Source organism: Mustela lutreola, chromosome 17, assembly GCF_030435805.1.
Source record: "Mustela lutreola isolate mMusLut2 chromosome 17, mMusLut2.pri, whole genome shotgun sequence".
Classification (NCBI taxonomy): Eukaryota; Metazoa; Chordata; class Mammalia; order Carnivora; family Mustelidae; genus Mustela; species Mustela lutreola.
In genome coordinates, this window is record NC_081306.1 from 40683191 (window position 1) to 40706467 (window position 23277).

The window sequence follows — 23277 nt, forward strand, 5'->3', positions numbered from 1 at the left end:
GTAGCTGCAGCCCTAGCTGCTGGAGCAATTCCCGACCCTCCTACCTGAGGAGGTTGCGCCCAGAACAAAGCCTGGGGAGTGGAGCTGTAAGTGTCCTAAGGAGGACATCAAGAATAATCTGATGGGACCAGAACGTGGGTGGAAGGGAAATCAGTTTTTTCTTTAAGTGGGAGTGGTTAGGATTGGGAGGCGTGCATAGATCCGTTTTGGTACCCAACTTGAACAACCACCACTTTGCTATCTCAAGAAACATGCATTGAGACTTTCAGCAAACAATATACTTGCCTATTTCAGGGAACTATACGTTTCCCGTCCTTGGATTTTTTTATTTTATTCTTGTCACTTTATTCCTTTTCTTATGAATGAAATTTTTAAATTCCTCCTCTGTCCCAATATCAGATACTGCCCTTCCCATAATATGCTCAATAAGTAGTTCTCAAATGTCTAATTAAGTGACTTGGAATGGGGTTCCTGTGATCTCTGCGTTGAGGGTTTTGACGAAAGACAGAATATCTACTTTTTTTAGATGTTCATACAACAAATAAATGCATTTTCTTTGAAAATTGAAAGCTGTATTGAGAAGGAATCTGAGTCTTATTATGGACCAAGCAGGAAGAAGTGCTCTCTTCAGTTGCTGATTTTTGCCGTGAATGTGATATTAGCATGAATGTGTCTGTATGTCTGCCTGTTACTGAGTGGCAAACATAAGGTCCTTTGACACCTTAAGGTCCTTATGGCGTCCATCCCGCTGTACTCCAGAGATGAACTTCTGTCTTTACTGAAAATATTGAGGACTGCTAAGTGACAATTTTATTCATATGGGGTCAGGACACCCCAAATAGCTGAACAACCTTGAGAAAGAAGGATGACGTAAGAGGATTCACCCTTCCCAGTTTCAGACCTTATTCCAAACCTACAACAATCACAACATGCGGTGCTGGGATAGGGATAAACTACAAATCAATGGAAGAGAATTGAGAGTCCAGAAACAACTGCTAAACATTGGCAAGCAATGGATTTGCAACAAGGATGCCGAAAATCATGGAAGAAAGATGGGCTTTTCAGCAAATGGTGTTGGGACAACTGGATATCCACATGCAAAAGAATGAAGTTGAAGCCTTATACCATATGTAAGAATTAACTGAAAATCAGATCTAAATGTAAAGCTGAAACTGTAAAACTCTTAGAAGGAAACATAGGTGTCCATCCACACCGCCTAGGATTAGGCATCAGTTTCTTTAAAATAACACCAAAATCACAAACAGCAAAAGAAAAACTGGTAAGTTGAATTTCTTCAAAATTAAAAACTTGTGCCTCGAAGGACACAATCAGCGAAGTAAAAGACAGCCCACTGAATGCGTGAAGGGAAATCCTATAGCCTATATAATCCTAAATACCCAGAATATATATCTGGAGCTAGTACCCAGAATATGTAAAGAACTCAACAACAGAGGTACAAACAACCCGATTAAAAAATGGCCAAAGGATCTGAGTAGACATTTCTCCAAAGAAAATATACCAATAGTCAATAAGCACATGAAAAGACCCTCAATATCATTAGGGAAATGCAAATCGTAGCACAATGGGACACCTCTTCACCCCCCTAGGATGGCTATAATTTAAAAAGAGAAAGGAAAAATGAGAGAGAAAAAGAAAAGGAAAGTAGGAAGGATATAACCAAGTGTTGGCGAGGATGTGGATAAATTGGAACTGATTTATACATTGCTCCTGGGAATGAAAATCCTGCTCCTGCTGTGGAAAATAGCTAAAAAGAGTCACTGTATTCACCAGCAATTCTGCTCTTAGGTATTTACTCAAGAGAATGGAAAAACATACATCCACACAAGAACTAGTATATGAATGTTAGTAGCACCATTATTCCTAATAGCCAACAAGTAGAAACAGTTCAAATGTCCATGAACTAAAAAGTGGACCAAAATGTGTAGTAAGCCATACAACGAAATCATTAAACCATAAAAAGGAGTGAAAGAAACCAGTCACAAAGACCAAGTATTGAATGACTGATTCCGTATATATGAAAGGTCCAGAATAGGAAAATTTATATAGAGAGAAATATACGGAGAGAAAGTTTATCAGTGGTTGCTTAAGTTTTGGGGAGCATGGAGGTTTGGGGGTAAAAAGGGTTGTAGCGTTTCTTTTTGAGTTGATGAAAATGTCCTAAAATTGTACTCATAAATGTACAACTCTGTGATTATACTAAAAGCCGTTGAATTGTATGCTTCAAGTGGATGAATTATGTGTTATGTGAACTAGATTCCAATAAAGCCGTTTAAAAAGGATTATCAAGAGTGAATTCCGAATGATGACATTTGCTACCTGCCCCCCATCCTTGGTCACTTGGCTGGACTCTGGTTAGAGTAGAGGAGGGATTCTTTATAAAAACAGTTGAGTAGCAGAAAGAAAAATTATTAATTTCCTAGTTGCTGGTCCCTTGAGGGACCAAATATCTTTCTTTAGGAATGAGCCTTCCTGATTTACTCTGGGATAATTTGGTACTCAGAAGGAGAAAACAAAACAGGTAACTGTTCTTTGTTGAGAATTTGAGGGCAGGAAGAACTGAGGGGAAAGCTGCTTCTTCTGTAGAAAGGTGGGGGGCTACAATCCCCTCGGGCAGATGGGACAGAGAGACTCAAGAGAAGAGAAGCTTGGGACACCTGGGTGGTTCAGTGGGTTAAGCCTCTGCCTTCGGCTCAGGTCGTGATCTCAGGGTCCTGGGATCAAGCCCCGCATCAGGCTCTCTGCTCAATAGGGAGCTTGCTTCCCCACATGTCTCTCTCTGCCTGCCTTTCTGCCTGCTTGTGATCTCTCTCTCTGTGTCAAATAAATAAATAAAATCTTTTTAAAAAGAGTAAGAAAAGAGAAGCTTGATATTTAGCTTTAAATTGTCTGTCGAATCATACTGTGATGCAATCATACTCCCTTCCTGTTACCCCTGAACCAGCAGGAAAACTCTCCTGTCTTTTCTGGATGGAAATGAGGGGTCTGCGTTTAAAAAGTAGGCATTTGGCCCTTCGTGTGAGTTGCTGCTGGGCTGGAGACAAAGCCAGCTGCTGTGCGCCAAGTGGAAGACAAGAATTGAGCAGAGGTCAAGCTGGCAGTGGCCCCAAGTCCTTTTAAGCCTCCGAATTCACAGTGATCCTGCCTACAGGATGCGGCCGGGTGTTCGAATAAATCAGATCTGAATGTTAAAGGATGCTAGATTAGAGATGCAAAGAAGGCTAGTCTGAATATGACAAACACTGTGGGGCTGGGGACATCCAGAGGTGACAGGACTTGGAAGCTGGGGGGGAGCTGAGAGCGTGGAACCAAGGGGAGGGGTAAGTAGAGTCACCTCGACAGGAAGGTGGTGTTGAGCAACAGGGATGCCAACAGCAACAGGTGTTTATTACAGGGGAGAAGCACAGTTTTATGGAGGCCTCTGCCGGCTGACTCTGGAACCAAGCCCGTGATAACTGCCTCCGACACCAGAAGATTCTGCAGGGAAGGCAGGAGCGGGAGTTCTCCCAGGAAGCGCTTCAGGCAGCATGGCCCGCCGTGGCCCTTGGAGATGCTTCAACAGCCTCTGCTTTGTCACAGAAGTAAATCCCCACTCACTGGATGTGCAGAAGAAGATCCAGTCTTAGGTTCCCTTCCGAGGTGAGGCAGGTGACTTCATAACTCTGCAAAGTAGAGAAGCAAGCAGGAGCTGAGACTTTTTCTAAGTATAAAGAGGCTTAAGTGGAAAGGCGGGAGGTAGACTGACTGAGCGCCCTGGTCCTGGCTGGTCGGAAGGAATGGTCAAACCGATGGGGGTGGGGTGGGGGATGGGCTGGAAACGGGTCAGAAGACATCTGCCTAGAACCTGGTTTTCTGTTTTGTAACACGCGGGAGGGGTGCCTCCCAGGGGTAGAGGGACCTGCCGTGGGAGATCATGAGGACAGAGACCTCAGAAGCAGGAAGAAGGGGGGACATCAGTGCCTTCTCACCTGCTTCTCGGAACGGTTCTTTGGCTTCCACTGGCTGGAAGCTATCAGTCGGTTCCTTGTGTTTTTTGGTGCTCTCTGCAGTTGGGCAGTAGTTAGAAGGAGGAGACTGGTGCTTCCAGGTCCTCCAGCATCTCCCCAGACCCAGGAGCACAAGCTCCAGAAGAGTAAACAAGAGACAGAGCCCGCTGACCCCAAACATGGTCCTGAGGAAGATGGTCTTCTCAAAGGGGCGGGACAGGTAACAGGTTGTACTACCCAGGCAAGGCTCCTGACGGCAGACAAAGGAGCTGGGCACCTTGAGCCCATACAGATGGTACTGCACCCCCAAGGCTGCCCCCTCCAGGACCAGCCGTACCCCCAGCTGTGCCACATAGGCCCAGAGCAACCTGGGGCTTCCCGCCCTGGAGGCATCTCTGCTCTTCTCCCCTTGGTGAATCAGCATCTCCTCCTTCACCTTCCCTGATTCTTCCCAATGCCAGATCAGATGATACAGAGTAAAACCCACATAGAGGGCGCTGGGCACAGCCACCAAGATGACCTGGAAGGCCCAGAAGCGCAGCGGGGAGAAGGGGCGGGAGGCATCGTAGCAGACGACCTTGCAGCCCGCCTGCTGAGTGTGGCACAGGAATTCGCTCTGCTCGTCGCCGTAGATCCCGGGCCCGCTGGCAGCCAGCAGCACGAGGCGGGATCCCAGGAGCACAGGAAGCAGGAGGCGCCCCACAGCGGTGGCATGCCGGCTCTCTTCAGCCAGCAGCTGCCTCAGGAACCTGCCGCACATTCTGTTAGAGAGACAGGATGATAACGAGGGCGGGCGTGTTGCTCCCGGTCCTTGGGAGCAGGGCAAGGCCACCTCTTCACTGTGAATCCAAGGAGAGGTAAAGCAAGCCCTCCTGCTCCTTCCAAGGACCTGGCTGATTTATTACCGAGACTGACCGCTCCTAGTTCCAGGTAACGGAGTCATCTCTGTAAATGAGTGGATGTGGGGACGGCTCTCTCTTCTGCCCCCTTATGTACCGTGTGGGAGACCAGGCTTGGTGTGCATCACCCTCTTTGCCTCCATCCCTCGGTCCCTTAACCAAAGGCTAGTCAGAGTCCAGAGAATTGCTTCCCCAGTTGACGGCCACCAGGCCTGGGCCGACTGTGGTCAGTGGCACCTGACACAGTCAGGGCTGACCCCAGGGGACCAAGCATTGTCATGCCCCCTGCTTTTCTCCGGCACCAAGCCCCAGCTGCTCGCAGGGGTGGGGGTCTGGCCTCTGCTCCCAGATGGAGATATAATCAGGGCAGGGGGCTCGCTGTGGATCTACTGAACAGAATGTCAAGGCCCTCCTGAGTCTGGTGTTCTTGAGACCCACCCCGCTTTGGAAAAGGAGAACGTTTTTAAGGAAAACCCAGCAGAATCCACTCAGTGAATGTAATTAGGTGTGAGGCCAGAGCCAGAGCTGGCTGGATAAAAACTTGAAATTCCACCTGCTTTGTGCATTGTTCCTTGGGCTCATCGCTCCCACGTGGCGAAAGGGGGCCCTGGTCAGGAACAGACTTCAGGAATCCCTCAGTCCTCGGGACAGACGAGCATCCGGGCTGCAAGCCCGTGCTTGTCACCCCACGGAGCCCTCCTCCATGTCTAGCCGCTGTTTCCCACCGTCCCTGTTCCGCCCAAACTCTTACACACTGATCCCCTCAGTCGCAGAAGACCCTGTGAACCTTTTACTCCCCACGGAAAATAGAGATTGACGGGGAACCAAGGAGCCCCCGCTCTTGGGCCTCTGCCTTCCATAGCATCATCATTGAGAGAGAAGCTGCCCTGCACTTGCCCAAGGCCATGCTCCCTCCCAGACCTGCATCCTTAGGCCCTTCTGGCTGCAACAAGGACTTACCCACCCTTGTTTCCGCTCTGCACTTGCTTAGGCACCTGTCTCCCCTTTGACGGAATTTCTAACTTTTGGACACAGGAGCAAATGAGACACACCTAATTTTGCATCGTATCAGCTTCCCGATTAAAACACCTGGAAAGACGTGCAAGGCCATTGAAATGGGCTTCGTTTTATAAATGGCAGTTGACCCTTGAACAGCGTGGGGGTTGGGACACTGACCCCTCTACAGTCAAAAATCCGCCTATAACCTTTGGCTCCTCCCCCAAACTTAGCTACTTAAGCCTTCTGATGAGCAAAAGCCTTACCAACAACATAAATAGTCAATTCACACACATTTTGTATGTTATGGGTACCATATGCTGCATTCTTACAGGAGAAGTTGGCTACAGAGAAGAAAATGTTACTGAGAAAATCCTAAGGAAGAGAAAATACATTCACAGTAGAGTATGTATATTGGGAAAAAACCCATGTGGAGATGTGAGGTAGGGACAGGGGCAGCTGCAGCGACCGGCCTCGCCCCAGGACAATGGTGTGCCACAGCATGGGGGCCTCCGCCCAACAGTGGCAGCTGCCAGGTGACTCCTCAGGCAGGGATGGCCACCTCCAGGAGCTGCCTTGAGGAGGGGTCCGTGCCCAGTGGGTAGGAACCCAGGGCCCACGCCTGCCCTGGCAAGTCTGAGCCCCACATTGGGCTGGAGATTACTTTTTAAAAAATCCACATACAAGTGGCCCAGCAGGGTTCACATCCGTGTTGTTCAAGGGTCACCCATATAGATAAGGACAAGCTGTTATGCTGATGCTTAGGCAGAATGGTCACTTCTGTGCTGTAGAAAGGGTCGGATTGAGATGCTTCCAAGGGGACCATTAAAAAGGGCTTAATTGACCAGAGAACCATGCCACCATCCACCAGCCATGAGAAACCATATTTGGAGCCACTACCAGTCGGAGTTCAAGCCTCTTCTACCTGCTTCTCAGTCCTAGGTTTCTACCTCCATCATAGACTATGAAAAATCAGAAGTATATCAAACCACTGAAGATTCTTCCCCATAAAATTGGGTTAAAATCTTTTAGAAGAAATCTATTTTCAGTCCTTAGAAAGGCAAAATTGGCCTCTCATGATTAAAGATGGCAGAATGAAGATAGAGATTTATCCCCTCTCATCCCTGAGACCCCTTGAAAACAAGAATGGGTGGATCTTTAAGTGTTTAAACTCACTACAAACAAGAGATATCACCAGTAGCACAAGGACAATCCACTTTGAAAGCAAATCAGACTGTGGTTTTGGCCAGCACAGCAGGTTATTCTTCTGGAATTCAGAGAAAGAAAAGGAATCATTGAAAATAAGAAAAGACAAATAGATACGGGAAATCTGTGTCCTAATTTCAAAATCAAGACCACAATAAAGCACAGTCACTAGCTTGTTTATTGGATGAGAAAACACTTGGTGACGTGCCTGGGAAAGAGAGCAGTTGCTCCATAAATGTTTGTGTTTGGAGAGGATCGGACACAACAAAAGGTTGTGTTTGGAGAGATCCTGAGTTCCACGGCGGACCAGAAGGAAGGCCGGCTTCCAATGCTGGCCATGGGTCCCAGCCTCAGCACCAGTGATATTTGGGGCCTAAGCATTTTGTTTGGATGCATAGTGAGACATTTGGCAGCATTCCTGGGCTGGGTCCACTAGATGCCAGCAGCACGCTTCTCCTCTCCAACCCCCAGATGTCTCCGGACACTGCTGAATGTCCCCTGGGGGCCGATTCACCCCTGGCTGAGAACCACAGCCTCAGGAGGACACTGGCCCATCACTGCTCCAGTTCTGAAAGGCAAGACCTCCATACTGGCACATCTCAGAGGGCTGGCATTTGATGGGACATGATGATCAGCCCGTTTCTGGGCTGCTTGCACATCCTCCCTCCACAAGCTCTGTCTGTGAGGAAGTCTGCAGCCCCTCCCTGCCTCATTCTTCCGCAAGGTCCTTGCACTTAGGGGAGGCAGCCCCGGCTGCTGGGGGGCTCCTGCCCTGGTTCTCCCGGAGCATTGCCAGACTAAAGACTAATATGGTAAATTCTCAAATCTGGCTCTCAGCCTCACTTCATTTCAAAGGGCAGACCCAGCACACTCTAAATGCATTTCCAGTATTCCCAGGAAACCTGGGATCTAACACAGAGCAGGCTTGGCATAGTCCGATGCTGGGAGATAGAGTAATTCTTTTTTTTTTTTTTTTTTTTTTTTTTTAAGATTCTGTTTATTTGAGAGAGAGAGCACAAGCAGGGGGAGGCAGAAGGACAGAGGGAGAGGGAAAAGCAGATGAGCAGGGAGCCCATGTGGAGCTTGATCCCAGGACCCCGGGATCATGACCTGAGCCAAATGCAGACACTCGACTGACTGAGCCACCCAGACGACCCGGATTTTGAGGCATTCTTGGAGGCCCTATCTCTGGCTCTTCTCTCTCTCCTGTGCCCACCACAGATCCATAACCAGACACCTAACATCTTCTGAGAGGCTCTGGGACCTGAACTGGGGTCTCCAGAGCTCACCAGAGAACTTGGAGATTTGGGAGGGAGAGAGGAAAAAGCAGGACTAAAGGACTTGATTTGAAGCTGCCATTTCTAATTCTGAGCCCCCTTCTGATCCTCTCCCCTGTGACACCACAAATTCTGGGACCTCGTGGAAGGTTCACAGAAAATCGTGCTCCATCTCCTAAAGTCTTCAGACCGAAGGGTTTTTCCTTAAAAATCCAGGACCTAAACACAGGCCTGTGTCCTCCCTCATCCCCTGCTTTCTTGGGAGCCCATGGTTCCCCCGTCTGTTAGCCCTCTGGCTTCATTCTCTGAGACCCACACTGGCTTCCCACAAACACATCTGCAGCTTTGCCCAGGGATCCTGAGCCCCTGAGCTAGAGCTGGACCAGGCAAGCTGAGGGCTCATTCTTCTTTTCAAGACTCACTCAAGGACACCACTCTGTTTCCAGGAGTGGACAAATAGTTTGAAAATAAATCTTTACGGAAGGAGTTGGAAGGATCTGAACACTGTCCAGATTTTAGTTGATAAAGCAATACCCATGAGCTCAAGATTTGGAGGAGGGTGGAAAGCCCAGAGTATGATGGGATTTTCAAACGTGTAAATAGTTTGTTTGTTTGTTTGTTTGTTTGTTTTAATTCCATCATGATTTTGCTAAGAATTTTTCTAAGCATCTCTATTCTTTGGGAGAAGAATTTCAGGATTCCGGTGGTATCAAAAGCTCTCTCAGCCAAGTAAGGCATGAGGAAGAGATGTGCCCCTGAGGACAGCACTGGACCCGGCTCATTGCTCCCATAGTTCCCCATCTGGCCTGGAAAACATTCCAGACTTTTTACCCAAAATGTGATCCCCTGATGCACTGGCATTTCCAGGAATGCAAGTTCTCAGGCTGCATTCCAGGCTTAGCAAATCAAATCTGAATTGTAGTAATACCCCACCACCACCACCCCGCCGGTCCCTGGCAGTTGCATTTGAGTTAGAGACACCCAGTGTAGCACCCAGGCAACCCCCACTCCTGCTCCCCGCAGAGCCCTGGGCCAGCCCAGCTGCCCTCTGCCCAGCACTCACCTGGCAGCACCAGCAAGAGCACCAACAGCAGGGGAACAGGCAGGCAGAGTCCTCAGGCTGGAGCCAGCAGGGTCCCGACTCTCCCCCAGGCCCTGCCTCCAGCCACCACCCACGTCTTCCCCCTCCCCTCTTCATTCCTGGCAGCCTGAGCGGAGGGTATGAGAGTGGCAGCTGGAGGAGCAGGCAGCCCTGCTGTTGAAAAAGGGGCTCTGGAAAATAACCCTCTTGTTGCGGGTGAGGCTACCTCTTCCAGGTATACTGAAGTAGGGGTTTTGGAAATCATCTGGAAGGAGAGCAATGGCCTCAGCAGGGGGGGAAGGGGCAGGGCTCACAGGCAACAACAGATAGAATTTCTAGAAGTTTAAATCTCTACAAAGCCCCCCACTCTCCTGGGCAAAGTATCCAAAGGATACGTTTACCCACAAAAGAATGTGCGTGTGCGTGTGTGTGTGTGTGTGTGTGTGTGTGTGACTTGGCTGGGAGAAATAGCCCAGGCTTCCCCTCAGCGTGGTGGGCGTCTGCTCCACGTCCCTCAGCAGTTTAGGGAGCCCAGCCCTCTCCCCCAGTCCCAGAGAGAACTGCAACACCTGCCTGCACCCAGTCCTGTCCCCATTGCTGGAGCCAGGAGCCCCTTCAGAGGAAGGAAGGGGCAAGGCTGGGTCCGCAGGCAGTGGGTAAGAGAACAACCCTTGACCAGAGCCAACCCTGCTCTCTTAAAGGAGAGCTGGAGGGCCCCTCGGTTCCAGATGCTGCCCCTGTGGGCCTTTGGGGCATCGTTCCCTATCTCCTTGACAGTTTGCCGAATGATTTTTCTTTTTTTTTAAACCTTGGAGCCTTTTCACTCCTCCAGGGGATTCCATTAAGCAAGATATAAGTTGGCATCTTTATGTTCACATCTGGTCCACAGGATATTTGCATACATCCTTAGAGCCAAAAAACTCTAAGCATACAGTTCCAATGCAGTCCCATCTCCTCCCCTTCATCTGCGGGAGAGCCTCTCTCTTGCCTTTTTCACTTTTCAGGCAGGAGTCGATGAACATGTCCTAGTTCCCCTTTCTAGGCTTAGGATGAAGGAAGTGACAGAGCTTGAGAATGACATAATCATTATGTATTCATCTATTTAGGGCTTTTTTTTCCCCTTGAAATATTTCATCTCAGGGGCACCTGGGTGGCTCAGTTGGTTGGGCGTCTGCCTTCGGTTCAGGTCATGATCCCAGAGTCCTGGGATTGAGCCCCACATCGGGCTCCCTACTCAGCAGGGAGCCTGCTTCTCCCTCTCCCTCCGCCTGCTGCTCTGCCTACTTGTGCTCTCTCTGTGTCAAATAAATAATAATCTTTAAAAAAATATATTTCATCTCAGATTAGCAAATCACATCAGAATATCATACATGTTGTATTTTTTAAAACATTATATCTCGAAACCCCAAGTTTCCAACTTAAGCCCTGTTACACTAACATTTATTCAGTACTTAGTAAGTAAATGGCGAATTTTCTAAGTGCTAGATGGCTACTAATTCACTTATCCCCCATGACAACCTCATGATGTAAGTCTGTTATCCTCTTTTACAGAGGAGAGAGGTGATGTATCTTATTCAAGGTTGACCAGCTAGTGAGTTGGAGAAGTTGGAATTTGAATAGACAGTGTGGTTACAGATGGCAAACCCTTAAACACTACAGTATGACTAGCTTCCCCATTATTCAAATCAGCACCTTTGAAAGTGCTTCTGACTGTAAACCCATTGTAATTTCGTACTCTCAAGAAAATTAAAATCTTCTCCTTATATGTTCTACACTTCACTGACTAACTTGACCATTCGTCCTGGATCCCAACCAAAAACTTGGGCATCATCACCGACAACCTCTCCTTCATAGACCAGCATCTTCTCAACTAATATTCATTGGGTGTATGTGTGTATATATCAAATTCTGTTCGTTCATTCATTCATCCACCAATGGAATCTGGATTGCTTTCAAACCTTCTTGGTGATTGTGAATAGGGCTGCTGTGAACACAGGTGTGCCAAATTTCCTTCTTCTAGAAACACAACCTTCTGTAGTTATTCTACCGGGGAACTGTCGGGGGTAAACTCTTTTCATCCTCTTTGGTCTTAAAGTGCTTTCATTTTATCCTCAATCTTGAATTATTATTTAGTTGGCTAGAGAATTCTTGACTGATGGTTATTTTCTTTCAGAACTTTAAAGGTATTATTTAATTGCCTTCTCCTATCTAGAGGGTTTTTGTCTTTTCTGTAAAATGCCTATAGTAGACCACATGATGCCCCCCAAGATACCCACATCATAATCCCCAGAGCCTGTGAATGTTGCCTTATATCGGAAATGGGATATGTGATTAAGTTAAGGATCCTGAGATGTGGGCACTCATGGATTGTCTGAGTGGGCCTGATGACACCACAGAATTCCTTATAAAAAGGAGGCAAAAGGGGGCGCCTGGGTGGCTCAGAGGGTTAAAGCCTCTGCCTTCGGCTCAGGTCTTGATCCCAGGGTCCTGGGTTAGAGCCCCACATCAGGCTCTCTGCTCAGCTGAGTCTGCTTCCCCTACTCTCTCTCTGCCTACCTCTCTGCCTACTTGTGATCTCTGTCTGTCAAATAAATAAATCAAATCTTTAAAAAAAAAAAAAAAGCTGTCTGTTCTAATAGAAATTATGGTAATAGAGTTGATTATATTAAGAGACACTTTCAGCCAATAGTGAATTTGGTAAGAAATTTCCTCGTGCTCTTCCTCTCAGCGGCCTGGGGTGACCTCTGAAAATCATTTGCTATCCGCTTGACCCGGAAAACCCTACGAAATCATGCAAGTCAAGAGGTTCAAATCTCCGTGTTCACTTTAAGAACACACATGAAACTGCTCAGGCCATCAAGGGTATGCATATCCGAAAAGTCACCAAGTATCTGAAAGACGTCACTTTGCAGAAGCAGTGTGTGCCATTCCGTCACTACAGTGGTGGAGTTGGTAGGTGTGCCCAGGCCAAACAGTGGGGCGGGACACGAGGTCGGTGGCCCAAGAAGAGTGCTGAATTTTTACTGCACATGCTTACAAATGCAGAGAGTAATGTTGAACTTAAGGGTTTAGATGTCGATTCCCTGGTCATTGAGCACATTCAGGTGAACAAAGCCCCCAAGATGTGGCGTAGGACTTACAGGGCTCATGGTCGCATTAACCCATACATGAGCTCTCCCTGCCACACTGAGATGATCCTTACTGAAAAAGAGCAGATTGTTCCTAAACCAGAAGAGGAGGTTGCACAGAAGAAAAAGATATCCCAGAGGAAACTGAAGAAACAAAAACTTACGGCCCAAGAGTAAATTTGCACAGAATAAATGCAAATAAAAATTTTAAAAAATAATAAAATTTCTTCATGAGGAGCCTGAGTGGCACAGTCGGCTAAGCATCTGACTCTTGGTTTCAGCTGTGGTCATCATCTCAGGGTTGTGAGATCAAACCCCATGCTGGGTGTGAAGGCCACCTTAAAAAAAAAATAAAAGTAAAAGTAAAATAGCCAGAGATGAATTTATGTTGAAATTTTGACTTTTTGGGAGCAGCTGGGTGGCTCAGTTGGTTAAACATCTGTCTTCAGCTCAGGTTGTGATCCCAGGGTCCTGGGATTGGTATTGAGCCCCGTGTCTGGGCTCCTTGCTCAATGGGAAGCCTGCTTCTCCCTTTCCCTCTGTCTACTGCTCACACTGCTTGTGCGCTCTCTCTCTCTGTCAAATGAATATATAAAATCATAAAAAAAGAAAAAGAAATTAGAACATTTTGAAATACAAGTCAATAATAATTATTTTAATCATTATATATTTATATATGCTCGATGCGTATATAGAGAGATATATAGATTTATAGATGTAAATTTTTAATTCCAGGAGAGTTAACATGCAGTGTTAATATTAGTTTCAAATGTATGATATAGTGATTTGACAATTCTATACATTATTCACTGCTAGTTATGATAAGGATTTTACACATATTTCTAACATTGAATCAGTTTGTATACTAATCAGATCAATAGCTTCTTACCACATAACAAAATCTATGTTATTTTGCTCTGCTAACTATACTACATCTGGTTCAATGGTTAAAAATTGAGGCTCCTATGGGCGCCTGGGTGGCTCAGTGGGTTAAAGCCTCTACCTTCAGCTCAGGTCGTGATCTCAGTGTCCTGGGATGGAGCCCCACATCGGGCTCTCTGCTCCGCGGGGAACCTGCTTCCTCCTCTTTTTCTGTCTGCCTCTCTGCCTACTTGTGATCTCCGTCTATCAAATAAATAAAATAAAATCTTTTTTAAAAAATTGGGGCTCTTACTGGGTTAATTTTTCAGTGGTCCACCGCTGTCTGTTATTATCCATTCTATTATCCATTATTGAGGGCCCAGACTAATGAATTCAGTGGGAATACAATGGAGACCACTCCCATGCATTTCGTAATTATTTGTAGATGCCCCTGATTTCTGCTATTTCTCCTACGATGTAATATTGTTTTCCATTTACTATCTTGGCCGAGTGTGAATTTGTGGGGAGAAGGGTTCATTTAGCCTTTGCGACCCACATTTGACCCTTGAACGGTGCATGGGTTAGGGACACTGACCCCTGTGCCTTTGAAAACCCATGTATAACTTTTGACTCTCCAAAAACTCAACCAGTAATAGAACTGCAAGAGATCATTTTTATTGCAATACGCCATTTCCTGGAGAGAGGAACTGCTCTCTGGGAGATGATTAGCATCTGATGTTTTATTTTTTTTTTAAGATTTTATTTATTTATTTGACAGAGAGAAAGATCACAGGTAGGCAGAGAGGCAGGCAGAGAGAGAGGAAGAAGCAGGCTCCCTGCTGAGCAGAGCCCAACGTGGGGCTCCATCCCAGGACCCTGGAATCATGACCCGAGCCGAAGGCAGAGGCTTTAACCCACTGAGCCACCCAGGCGCCCCAGCATCTGATGTTTTAAATGGGTACTCACACTTGAGTTCACCTCAGTAGCAACAGGAAGTGGTTATGAAATCATGACGGTAAAATATGTACTGCAGCTAATTTTGTGCAGTTAGGATTTAAGACCACATCTTTACATGTGTTTACATTTCTCTTGATTGCAAATAGCACCGTGTATAGTCTGCAAGTGTGTGTGTAAGTTTTGATAAATTTTAACTTTTTAAAATAAGATTTGTGGGGGCACCTAACTGGCTCACTCAGTGGAGCATATGACTCTTAATCTCCGGGTTGTGAGTTCAAGCCCCATATTGGGTGTAGAGATTACTTCTTTAAAAATCTTAAAAAAATAAAATAAAATAGACCCATGATTTTTCATGGTAGTAAATGATAAAACAGATTGTATCTACATATATGATATACCTTTTACTTAATATTTTCAATATTTCTAGGCTATATGGTTCATCTGTGACTCAAAAGTTTTCAAATTGTTTCAAATCTCCCCCAAAATGTTTCCAATATGTTTATTGAAATTATCTTCAAATAAGGCTAAAGACATCCTACTGAAGAGTGAATGGGTCCATCAGGAAATTAAAGAATAATTTTAAAAATTCATGGAAACAAATGAAAATGAAAACTCAACTGTTCAGAGCACTTGGGATTCAACAAAGGCAGACCTAAGAGGGAAGTATATAGCAATACAAGCCTTTCTCAAGAAATAGGAAAAGTCTGGGGCACCTGGATGGCTCAGTGGGTTAAAGCCTCTGCCTTCAGCTCAGGTCATGATCCCAGGGTCCTGGGATCAAGCCCCGCATCGGGCTCTCTGTGCAGCAGGGAGCCTGCTTCCTCCTCTTTCTCTGCCTGCTTCTCTGTGATCTCCGTCTGTCAAATAAATAAATAAAATTAAAAAAAAAAAAAGAAATAGGAAAGGTCTCAAATATACAACCTAACCCTACACCTAAAGGAGCTGGAGAGAGAAAAGCAAATAAAGCCTAAACTCAGCAGGGGAAGAGAAAAAATAAAGATTAGAGCAGAAGTCAATGAAATAGAAACTGAAACAACAGTAGAACAGAACAACGAAACTAGGAACTGGTTTGCTAAAAGAATTAATAAGATTGCTAACCTTACCCCAGCCAGACTTATCAAAAAGAAAATAGAAAGGACCCAATTTAATAAAATTATCAGTGAAAGAGGAGAGATCACAACCAATACCAAAGAAATACAATTATAAGAACATATTATGAGCAACTATATGCCAACAAATCAGGCAATCTGGAAGAAATGGATGCATTCCTAGAAAAGTATAAACTACCAAAACTGAAACAGGAAGAAATGGAAAACCTGAACAGACCCATAACCAGTAAGGAAATTGAAGCAGTCATCAAACACTCCCAACAAACCAGAGTCCAGGACTGGATGGCTTCCCAGGGAAATTCTACCAAACATTTACAGAAGAATTAATATTTATTCTTCTGAAGCTTTTTCAGAAAGTAGAAATGGAAGGGAAACTTCTAAGCTCTTTCTATGGTTTTGATCCCAAAACCAGACAAACATCTCACCAGAAAGGAGAACTACAGACCAATATCCCCAATGAATACAGATGCAAAAATCCTCACCAAAATGCTAACCAGTAGGATCCAACAGTACATTAACAGGATTATTCACCACAACCAAGTGAGATTTATTCCTGGGCTGGAAGGTGGTTCAACATCTGCAAATCAATCAAGGTAGTATACTACATTAATGAAAGGGATAAGAACCATATGATCCTCTCAATAGTTGCAGAAAAAGCATTTGATAAAGTATAGCGTCCTTTTTTGATTAAAACTCTCCACAGTGTAGGGATAGAAGGCACGTACCTCAATATCATAAAAGCCATCTATGAAAAAACCATAGCAAATATCATTCTCACTGGAAAAAAGACTGAGAGCTTTCCCCCTAAGGTCAGGAACACAGCAGGGATGCCCACTCTCACCACTGCTGTTCAACATAGTACTAGAAGTCCTAGCCCTAGCAATCAGACAACAAAAAGAAAAAAAAAGGGCATCCGAATTGGCAAAGAAGATGTCAAACTCCCACTCTTCACAGATGACATGATACTCTATGTGGAAAACCCAAAAGACTCCACCCTCAAATTGGTAGAACTCATACAGGAGTTCAGGAACGTGGCAGGATATAAAAATCAATGTACAGAAATCAGTTGCATTTCTATACACTAACAATGAAACAGAAGAAAGGGAAATTAAGGACTTGATCCCATTTACGATTGCACCAAAACCCATAAGATACTTAGTAATAAACCCAACCAAAGAGGCAAAGGATCTGTACTCAGAAAACTATGGTACACTCATGAAATAAATTGAGGAAGACCCAAAGAAATGAAAAAACGTTCCATGCTCATGGATTGGAAGAACAAATATTGTAAAAATGTCTATGCTACCTAGAACAGTCTACACATTTAATGCAATCCCTATCAAAATACCATCAACTTCTTTCAAAGAAATGGAACAAGTAATCCTAAAATTTGTATGGAACCAGAAAAGATGCCAAAAAGCCAAAAGGATGTTGGAAAAGAAAACCAAAGCTGGTAGCATCACAATGCCAGACTTCAAACTCTATTACAAAGCTGTAATCATCAATACAGTATGGTGCTGGTACAAAAACAGACACATAGATCCATAGAATAGAATAGACAGACCCTCAACTCTGTGGTCAGCTAATTGTCGACAAAGCAGGAAAGAATATCCAATGGAAAAATGACAGTCTCTTCAATTGGTGTTGGGAAAATTGGACAGCCACAAGCAGAAGAATGAAACTGGACCATTTTCTTACACCATGCACAAAGATAAATGGATGAAAGACCTAAATGTGAGACAAGAATCCATCAAAATTGTAGAGGAGAACACAGGGAGAAACCGCTTTGACCTTGGCCAGAGCATCTACTTGTTAGACACATCTCCAAAGGCAAGGGAAACAAAGGCCAAAATAAACTATTGGGACTTCATCAAGAAAAAAAGCTTTGGCACAGCAAAGGAAACAGTCGACAAGACCAAAAGAAAAACAACCGAATGGGAGTAGATATTTGCAAATGTCTTATCAGATAAAGGGCTAATACCCAAAATCTATAAAGAACTTATCAAACTCAACACCCAAAGAACAAATAATCCAATCAAAAAATGGGCAGAAGACATGAGCAGACATTTCTCCAAAGAAGACATCCAAATAGCCAACAGACACATGATAAAATGCTCAACATCCCTCAACATCAGGGAAATACAAATCAAAACCACAATGAGATACCACCTTACACCAGCCTGATGGCTAAAATTAGTAAGTCAGGCAATGGCAGATGTTGGCAAGGATGCGGATAAAGGGGAACACCCTTACACTATTGGTGGGAATGCAAGCTGGTGCTGCCACTCTGGAAAACAGTATGGAGGTTCCTCAAAAAGTTGAAAAGTGCTACCTTATGACCCATCAACACACTACTGGGTATTTATCCTAAACATACAAATGTAGTGGTCCAAAGAGGTACCTGTACCCCAATGTTTATAGCAGCAGTGTCCACAATAGCCAGACTGTGGAAAGAGCCCAATGTCCATTGACAGATGAATGAATAAAGAAGATGTGGTATATATACACAATGGAATACTACTCAGCCACCAAAAAAAATGAAATCTTGCCATTTGCAGCAACATGGATGGTACTAGAGAATATTACGCTAAGCAAAATAAGTCCATCAGAGAAAGACAATTATCATATGCTTTCACTCATGTGGAATTTAAGCAACAAAACAGAGGTTAATGAGGGGAACAGAGAAAAAATAAAACAAGATGAAATCAGAGAGGGAGACAAACCATAAAATTTATGCCTAATCATAGAGGCAAAAAAAAAAAAAAAAAGAAAATGTTCCAGTTCTGTGGGAGGATAGGGTAACTGGGTGATGACACTAAGGAGGGCATGTGAAGTAATGAGCCCTGTGTATTATATAAGACTGATGAATCACCGACTTCTACCTCTGAAACTAATAATACATTTTTGTTAATTAATTGAATTTAAATTTTAAAAAATATATATATTGCAATTTAAAAAAAAAAAAAAGAAAAGAAAAAAATCTTCATATAAGTGGACCCACACAGTTCAAACCCAAACAACGTAGGTTTGAAGGGTCAATTGTAATAGTATTACTCCATTGGTCAAGGAACCTATGTTGGATTTAGCCACACACTAAGCTTATCCATCCTAATTTTACATTCTGGAGCATGGAAAGTGGCTACCATATGGGACTACCATATGGGTAGAGCCAGTGACTATAAGATGTACTAGGAGAGAGAACTGGACCAGGTCTCCATTTATTGCCAGACCTCCATATGCATTATGGTGGAGTGTCCTCAGGCTTGTCAGTGTCACGTCGAATCATGTATCCAACTGTCCTCAGAAGATTTCAGGATTCCCCTTCCCTGTTGCATGGCTTCTTTGAGTAAATGGCCGTAGGTTACCATGGGGAAACACTCAGGGAATCACTACTACATACACCTGACATGACTCTGTCCACATGGAGCTCCAACTGCATCTTCAATCAATAGGCTCTCCGTCTAACTTACTTAAAATTAACAGTGCTCAGAACTAACTTGGCTCAGAAACCTGTCAAGAGCTTAGGATTTGCATGAAGGTGGCTTTTCTTGATCTCTCTTTTTTTTTTTTAAGATTTTATTTATTTTTTTTAAAGGTTTAATTTATTTATTTGATAAAGATCACAAGTAGGCAGAGAGGTAGGCAGAGAGAGAGGAGGAAGCAGGCTCCCCGCTGAGCAGAGAGCCTGATGCAGGACTCGATCCCAGGACCCTGAGATCATGACCTGAGTGGCATGACCTGAAGGCAGTGGCTTAACCCACTGAGCCACCCAGGCGCCCAAGACTTCACTCCTTTTTATTGCTAAATAATATTCTATTGCATGGATATACCATTTTTATTTATTCATTCATCAGTTAATGGGCATTTTGGTTGTGCCCCTTTTCAGATAATGCCACTGTGAATATTTGTGTACAAGCTTTTGTGTGGACCTGGGTTTTCATTTATAGAAAATTGATATTTAACTTTTTGAAGAACTGACAGATTGTTTTCCAAAGTGGCAGCAACATTTTACATTCCCAGTGGCAATGTAGATTTTTCATTTTCTCCATATACTTTCCAGCACTTTTTTCCCAACTATTAGGGTATAATTGACATATAATAGCATGCGATGTAAAGTATACTACGCGATGATTTAATATACATATACATTACAGAATGTTTACCCCAATAAGGTTAGTTAACTCATCCTTTACCTCACAATTGATAATTACCATTTTTTTGTTATTGTTGTTGATGTTATGGCAGGAACGTTATAGTTCTCCTCACAGCAACTTCCAAGTAGACAATACAGTATTTAACTATAGTCACTTACTCCTGTTATAACGGACAGTACCCTTTGACCAACATCTCCCCATGTCCCTCACCCCTCAGGCCCTGGCAGCCGCCATTCTACTCTCTGTTTCTATGAGTTCAGTGTTTTTAAATTCTGCATATATGTGAGAGCATGGAGTATTTCTCTTTTCTTATCTGGTTCATTTCACTTAGCATAATGCCCTCCAAGCCCATCCATGTCATCACAAACAGCAGGCTGTCCTTCATTTTCATGGCTGAATAACATTTCAGTATGTCCACATGCGTGCACACACACGGAGTGTGTGTGTGTGTGTGTGTGTGTGTGTGTGCCATTTCGCTTATTCGTTCATCCATAGATGGACATTTAAGTTGTCTCCACACTGTGGCTATTGTAAATAATGCTGCAGTGAACATGGGAGTTCAGAGATCTCTTTGAGGTCCTGATTTCATTTTCTTTGGATATATTCCCAGATGTGGAATTGCTAAAGAACAATGCACTTTGTTTTTCTTTGTCTTGTTTTGTTGTTTAGTTTTGAAAAACCATCATACTCTTTTCCATAGTGTTTAAATTCCCACCAGTGGTGCCCCAGGGTTCTCTTTCTCCACATCCAAACCAAGATTTATTGCCTCTTGTCTTTTTCATAACAGCCATTCCAACAGGTGTGAGATGATACCCCACTGTGGTTTTTACCAGCATTTCCCTGATGATTGGTAATGTTGAGCGCCTTTTGATATATTTGTTGGCCATTTGTGTATCTTCTCTGTGGGAAAAAAAAAAAAAGGCTATTCAAGTCCTCACACATTGTAGTTTATTTATTTATTTTAGTAATCTCTACACTCAGCATGGGACTTGAACTCATAACTCTGAGATCAAGAGTCACACGCTCTTCTGATGGAGCCATCCAGGCGCCTCCCTCTGCACATTTTTAATTTGGATTGTTTGGGAGGTGTTTTTGCTAGCAAGTTATACGAGTTGCTTATATATATTGGATATTAACCCACTATTAGAGTTTGCAAGTATTTTCTCCCATTCCAAAGGTTATGTTTCCATTTTCCTAATTGTTTCTTTTGCTCTACAGAAACATTTTACTTTGATGTTGAATGATGCTTGTCCTTTTAGTGTCATATCCAAAAAATCATTGCCAAGATAAATCTCAAGGAGATTTTTCCCTATATTTTCTCCTGGGAGTTCTACAGTTTCAGGTCTTATGTTTAGGTCATCAATTCATTTTCAGCTAATTTTTGCGAGCAGTGTAGTAAGACAGAGGTCCAGTTTCGTTCTTTTACAAGTGAATATTCAATTTTTGCAACACCATTTATTAACGAGATTATCCTTCCCTCATTGAGTATGCTTGGTTTTCTTGTCAAATATTAGTTGGCTATATATGCATGGGTTTATTTCTGGGTTCTTGATTCTGTTCCATTGGTCGCTGTGTCTGTTTTTAATGCCAGTTCTATACCCTCTGATTACTATAAGCTTTATAATGCGGCTTGAAATCAGGAAGTGTGAGGCCGCAAGCTTTGTTCTTCTCAAGATTGCTTTGGCTGTTTGGGGTCTTTTGTGGTTCCGTACAAATCAAAGCTTTGCTTTTTCTATTTCTATGAAAAATGCTGTTAGAATTTTGATAGAGATTGCATTGAATCTATAGACGGATTTGGGTAGTATGGGCATTTTAACAAAATTAACTTTCCCAATCCATGAACATGGAGTATATTTCCAATTATTCATCTCTTCAGTTTCATTTATCAAGACTTATTATAGTATTTTGTATAAAGATCCTTCAGGGGCACCTGGGTGGCTCAGTCGTTAAGCGTCTGCCTTCAGCTCGGGTCATGATCCCAGGGTCCTGGGATCGAGCCCCACATCGGGCTCCCTGCTTGGAGGGAAGCTTGCTTCTCCCTCTCCCTCTCCCACTCCCCCAGCTTGTGTTCCCTCTCTCACTGCATCTCCCTGTCAAATAAATAAAATCTTTAAAAATAATAATAAGTTAAAAAATAAAGAACCTTCAGTCCCTTGGTTAAATTTATTTACAAGTATCTTATTGTTTCTTATGCTATTATAAGTGGAATTGTTTATTTCTTTTTCATCCAGTTCATTGTTGGTATATAGAAACACAGCTCATTTTTGTATGTTGATTTTGTATTCTGCAACTTTACTGAACTCGTTGATCAGTTCTAACATGTTTTGGGTAGGGTCTCTAGGCTTTTCTATACACTAGATCTTGTCATCAGCAAATAGAAACAGTTTGACTTCTACCTTTCCACTTGGATACATTTTATTTCTCTTTCTTGCCTAATTGCTCTGGCTCCCACTACTATTTCCACTACTATGCTGAATAGGAGTGGTGATAAGATCATTTTTTCTTGTTTCCAATCTTAGAGGGAAAGCATTCAACCCTATCACTGTTGAGTATGATGTTAGCCAAGGGTTTATCATACATCGCTTTTATTATGTTGAGATGTGTACCTTCTGTACCCAACTTTTTGAGAGTTTTTGTCATGAAAGGGCACTGAATTTTGTCAAATGCTTTTTCTGTATCAATTAGGTGATCATATGATGTTTGTCTTTCATTCTATTAATATAATTTCATCACACTTATTGCTTTGTATATATTGCAGCAACCTTGCATCCCAGGGATAAATTCCACTTGGTCATGGTGTCCGATGCTTTTAATTTGCTGTTGAATTTAGTTTGCTAGTATTTTGTTGAGAATTTTTGCATTTATATGCATTAGGGTTATTGGTCTATAGTTTCTTTTCTTGTAATATCCTTGTCTGGTTTTGCTATCAAAGTAATGCTAACCTTGTAAAATTATTTTGGAGGTATTTCCTCCTTTTCTATATTTTGGAAGAGTTTGAGAAGGACTGGCATTAATTTTTTTCATTTTTGGTAAAATTCACCTGCAAAGCCATCTGGTCTTAGACTTTAATATTGGGGGATTTTTTGGTCACTAATTCAATTTCCTTACTTACCATTGATCTGCTGTTCAGATTTTCTATTCATGATTCAGATTTGGTAGCTCATATGTTTCTAGGAATTTATCCATTTCTCCTAGGTTGTCCAATTTGTTGTTATATAATTGTTCATAATAGTGTCCTATGCTCCTTTGTATTTTGGGTATCCATTGTAATATGTCCTTTCTTGTTTGTAATTTTGTGGAGTCCTCTCTTTTTTTCTTGGAAGCCTAGCTAAAGTTTTGTTCTTTTGATTTATCTTTTCAAAAAAAGCAGCTCTTAGTTTCACTGCCCTTTTCTCTTGTGTTTCTGATCTCTATTTCATTTCCTTCTGCTCTGGAAGAGGCAGGATGGGAGCTAAAGGTGACTCTAGGGTCAGAGTCTTCCCTCTCTGCCAAATAGCTTCTCAAGGAAGAGCACTGAGTTAGGTGGCTTTAGCACCTAACTTAGCACTGAGCTAGGTGCCTTTAGCACATCTTTGCTTACAGCATGTGATTGTCTCCTTGGAAAC

General features: G+C 43.4%; 2 protein-coding genes across 2 annotated transcripts; one reads left to right on the forward strand and one right to left on the reverse strand.

Moving 5' to 3' along the window:
* Positions 1 to 3124: 3124 nt before the first annotated feature.
* GJC3 (gap junction protein gamma 3) lies at positions 3125 to 10292 on the reverse strand. The gene is made up of 3 exons (XM_059153866.1): positions 9446 to 10292; positions 3987 to 4765; positions 3125 to 3680 (listed from the first exon to the last, which is right to left on the reverse strand). Exons 2-3 carry the CDS (start codon positions 4762 to 4764, stop codon positions 3673 to 3675), a joined length of 786 nt encoding a protein of 261 aa, XP_059009849.1. The 5' UTR covers position 4765; positions 9446 to 10292; the 3' UTR covers positions 3125 to 3672.
* A 1911-nt stretch (positions 10293 to 12203) lies between these two features.
* On the forward strand, positions 12204 to 12847 carry LOC131819122 (large ribosomal subunit protein uL22-like). The gene has a single exon (XM_059153874.1). The coding sequence runs from the start codon at positions 12328 to 12330 to the stop codon at positions 12766 to 12768; it is 441 nt and encodes a 146-aa protein (XP_059009857.1). The 5' UTR covers positions 12204 to 12327; the 3' UTR covers positions 12769 to 12847.
* The last annotated feature ends 10430 nt before the right edge of the window (positions 12848 to 23277 follow it).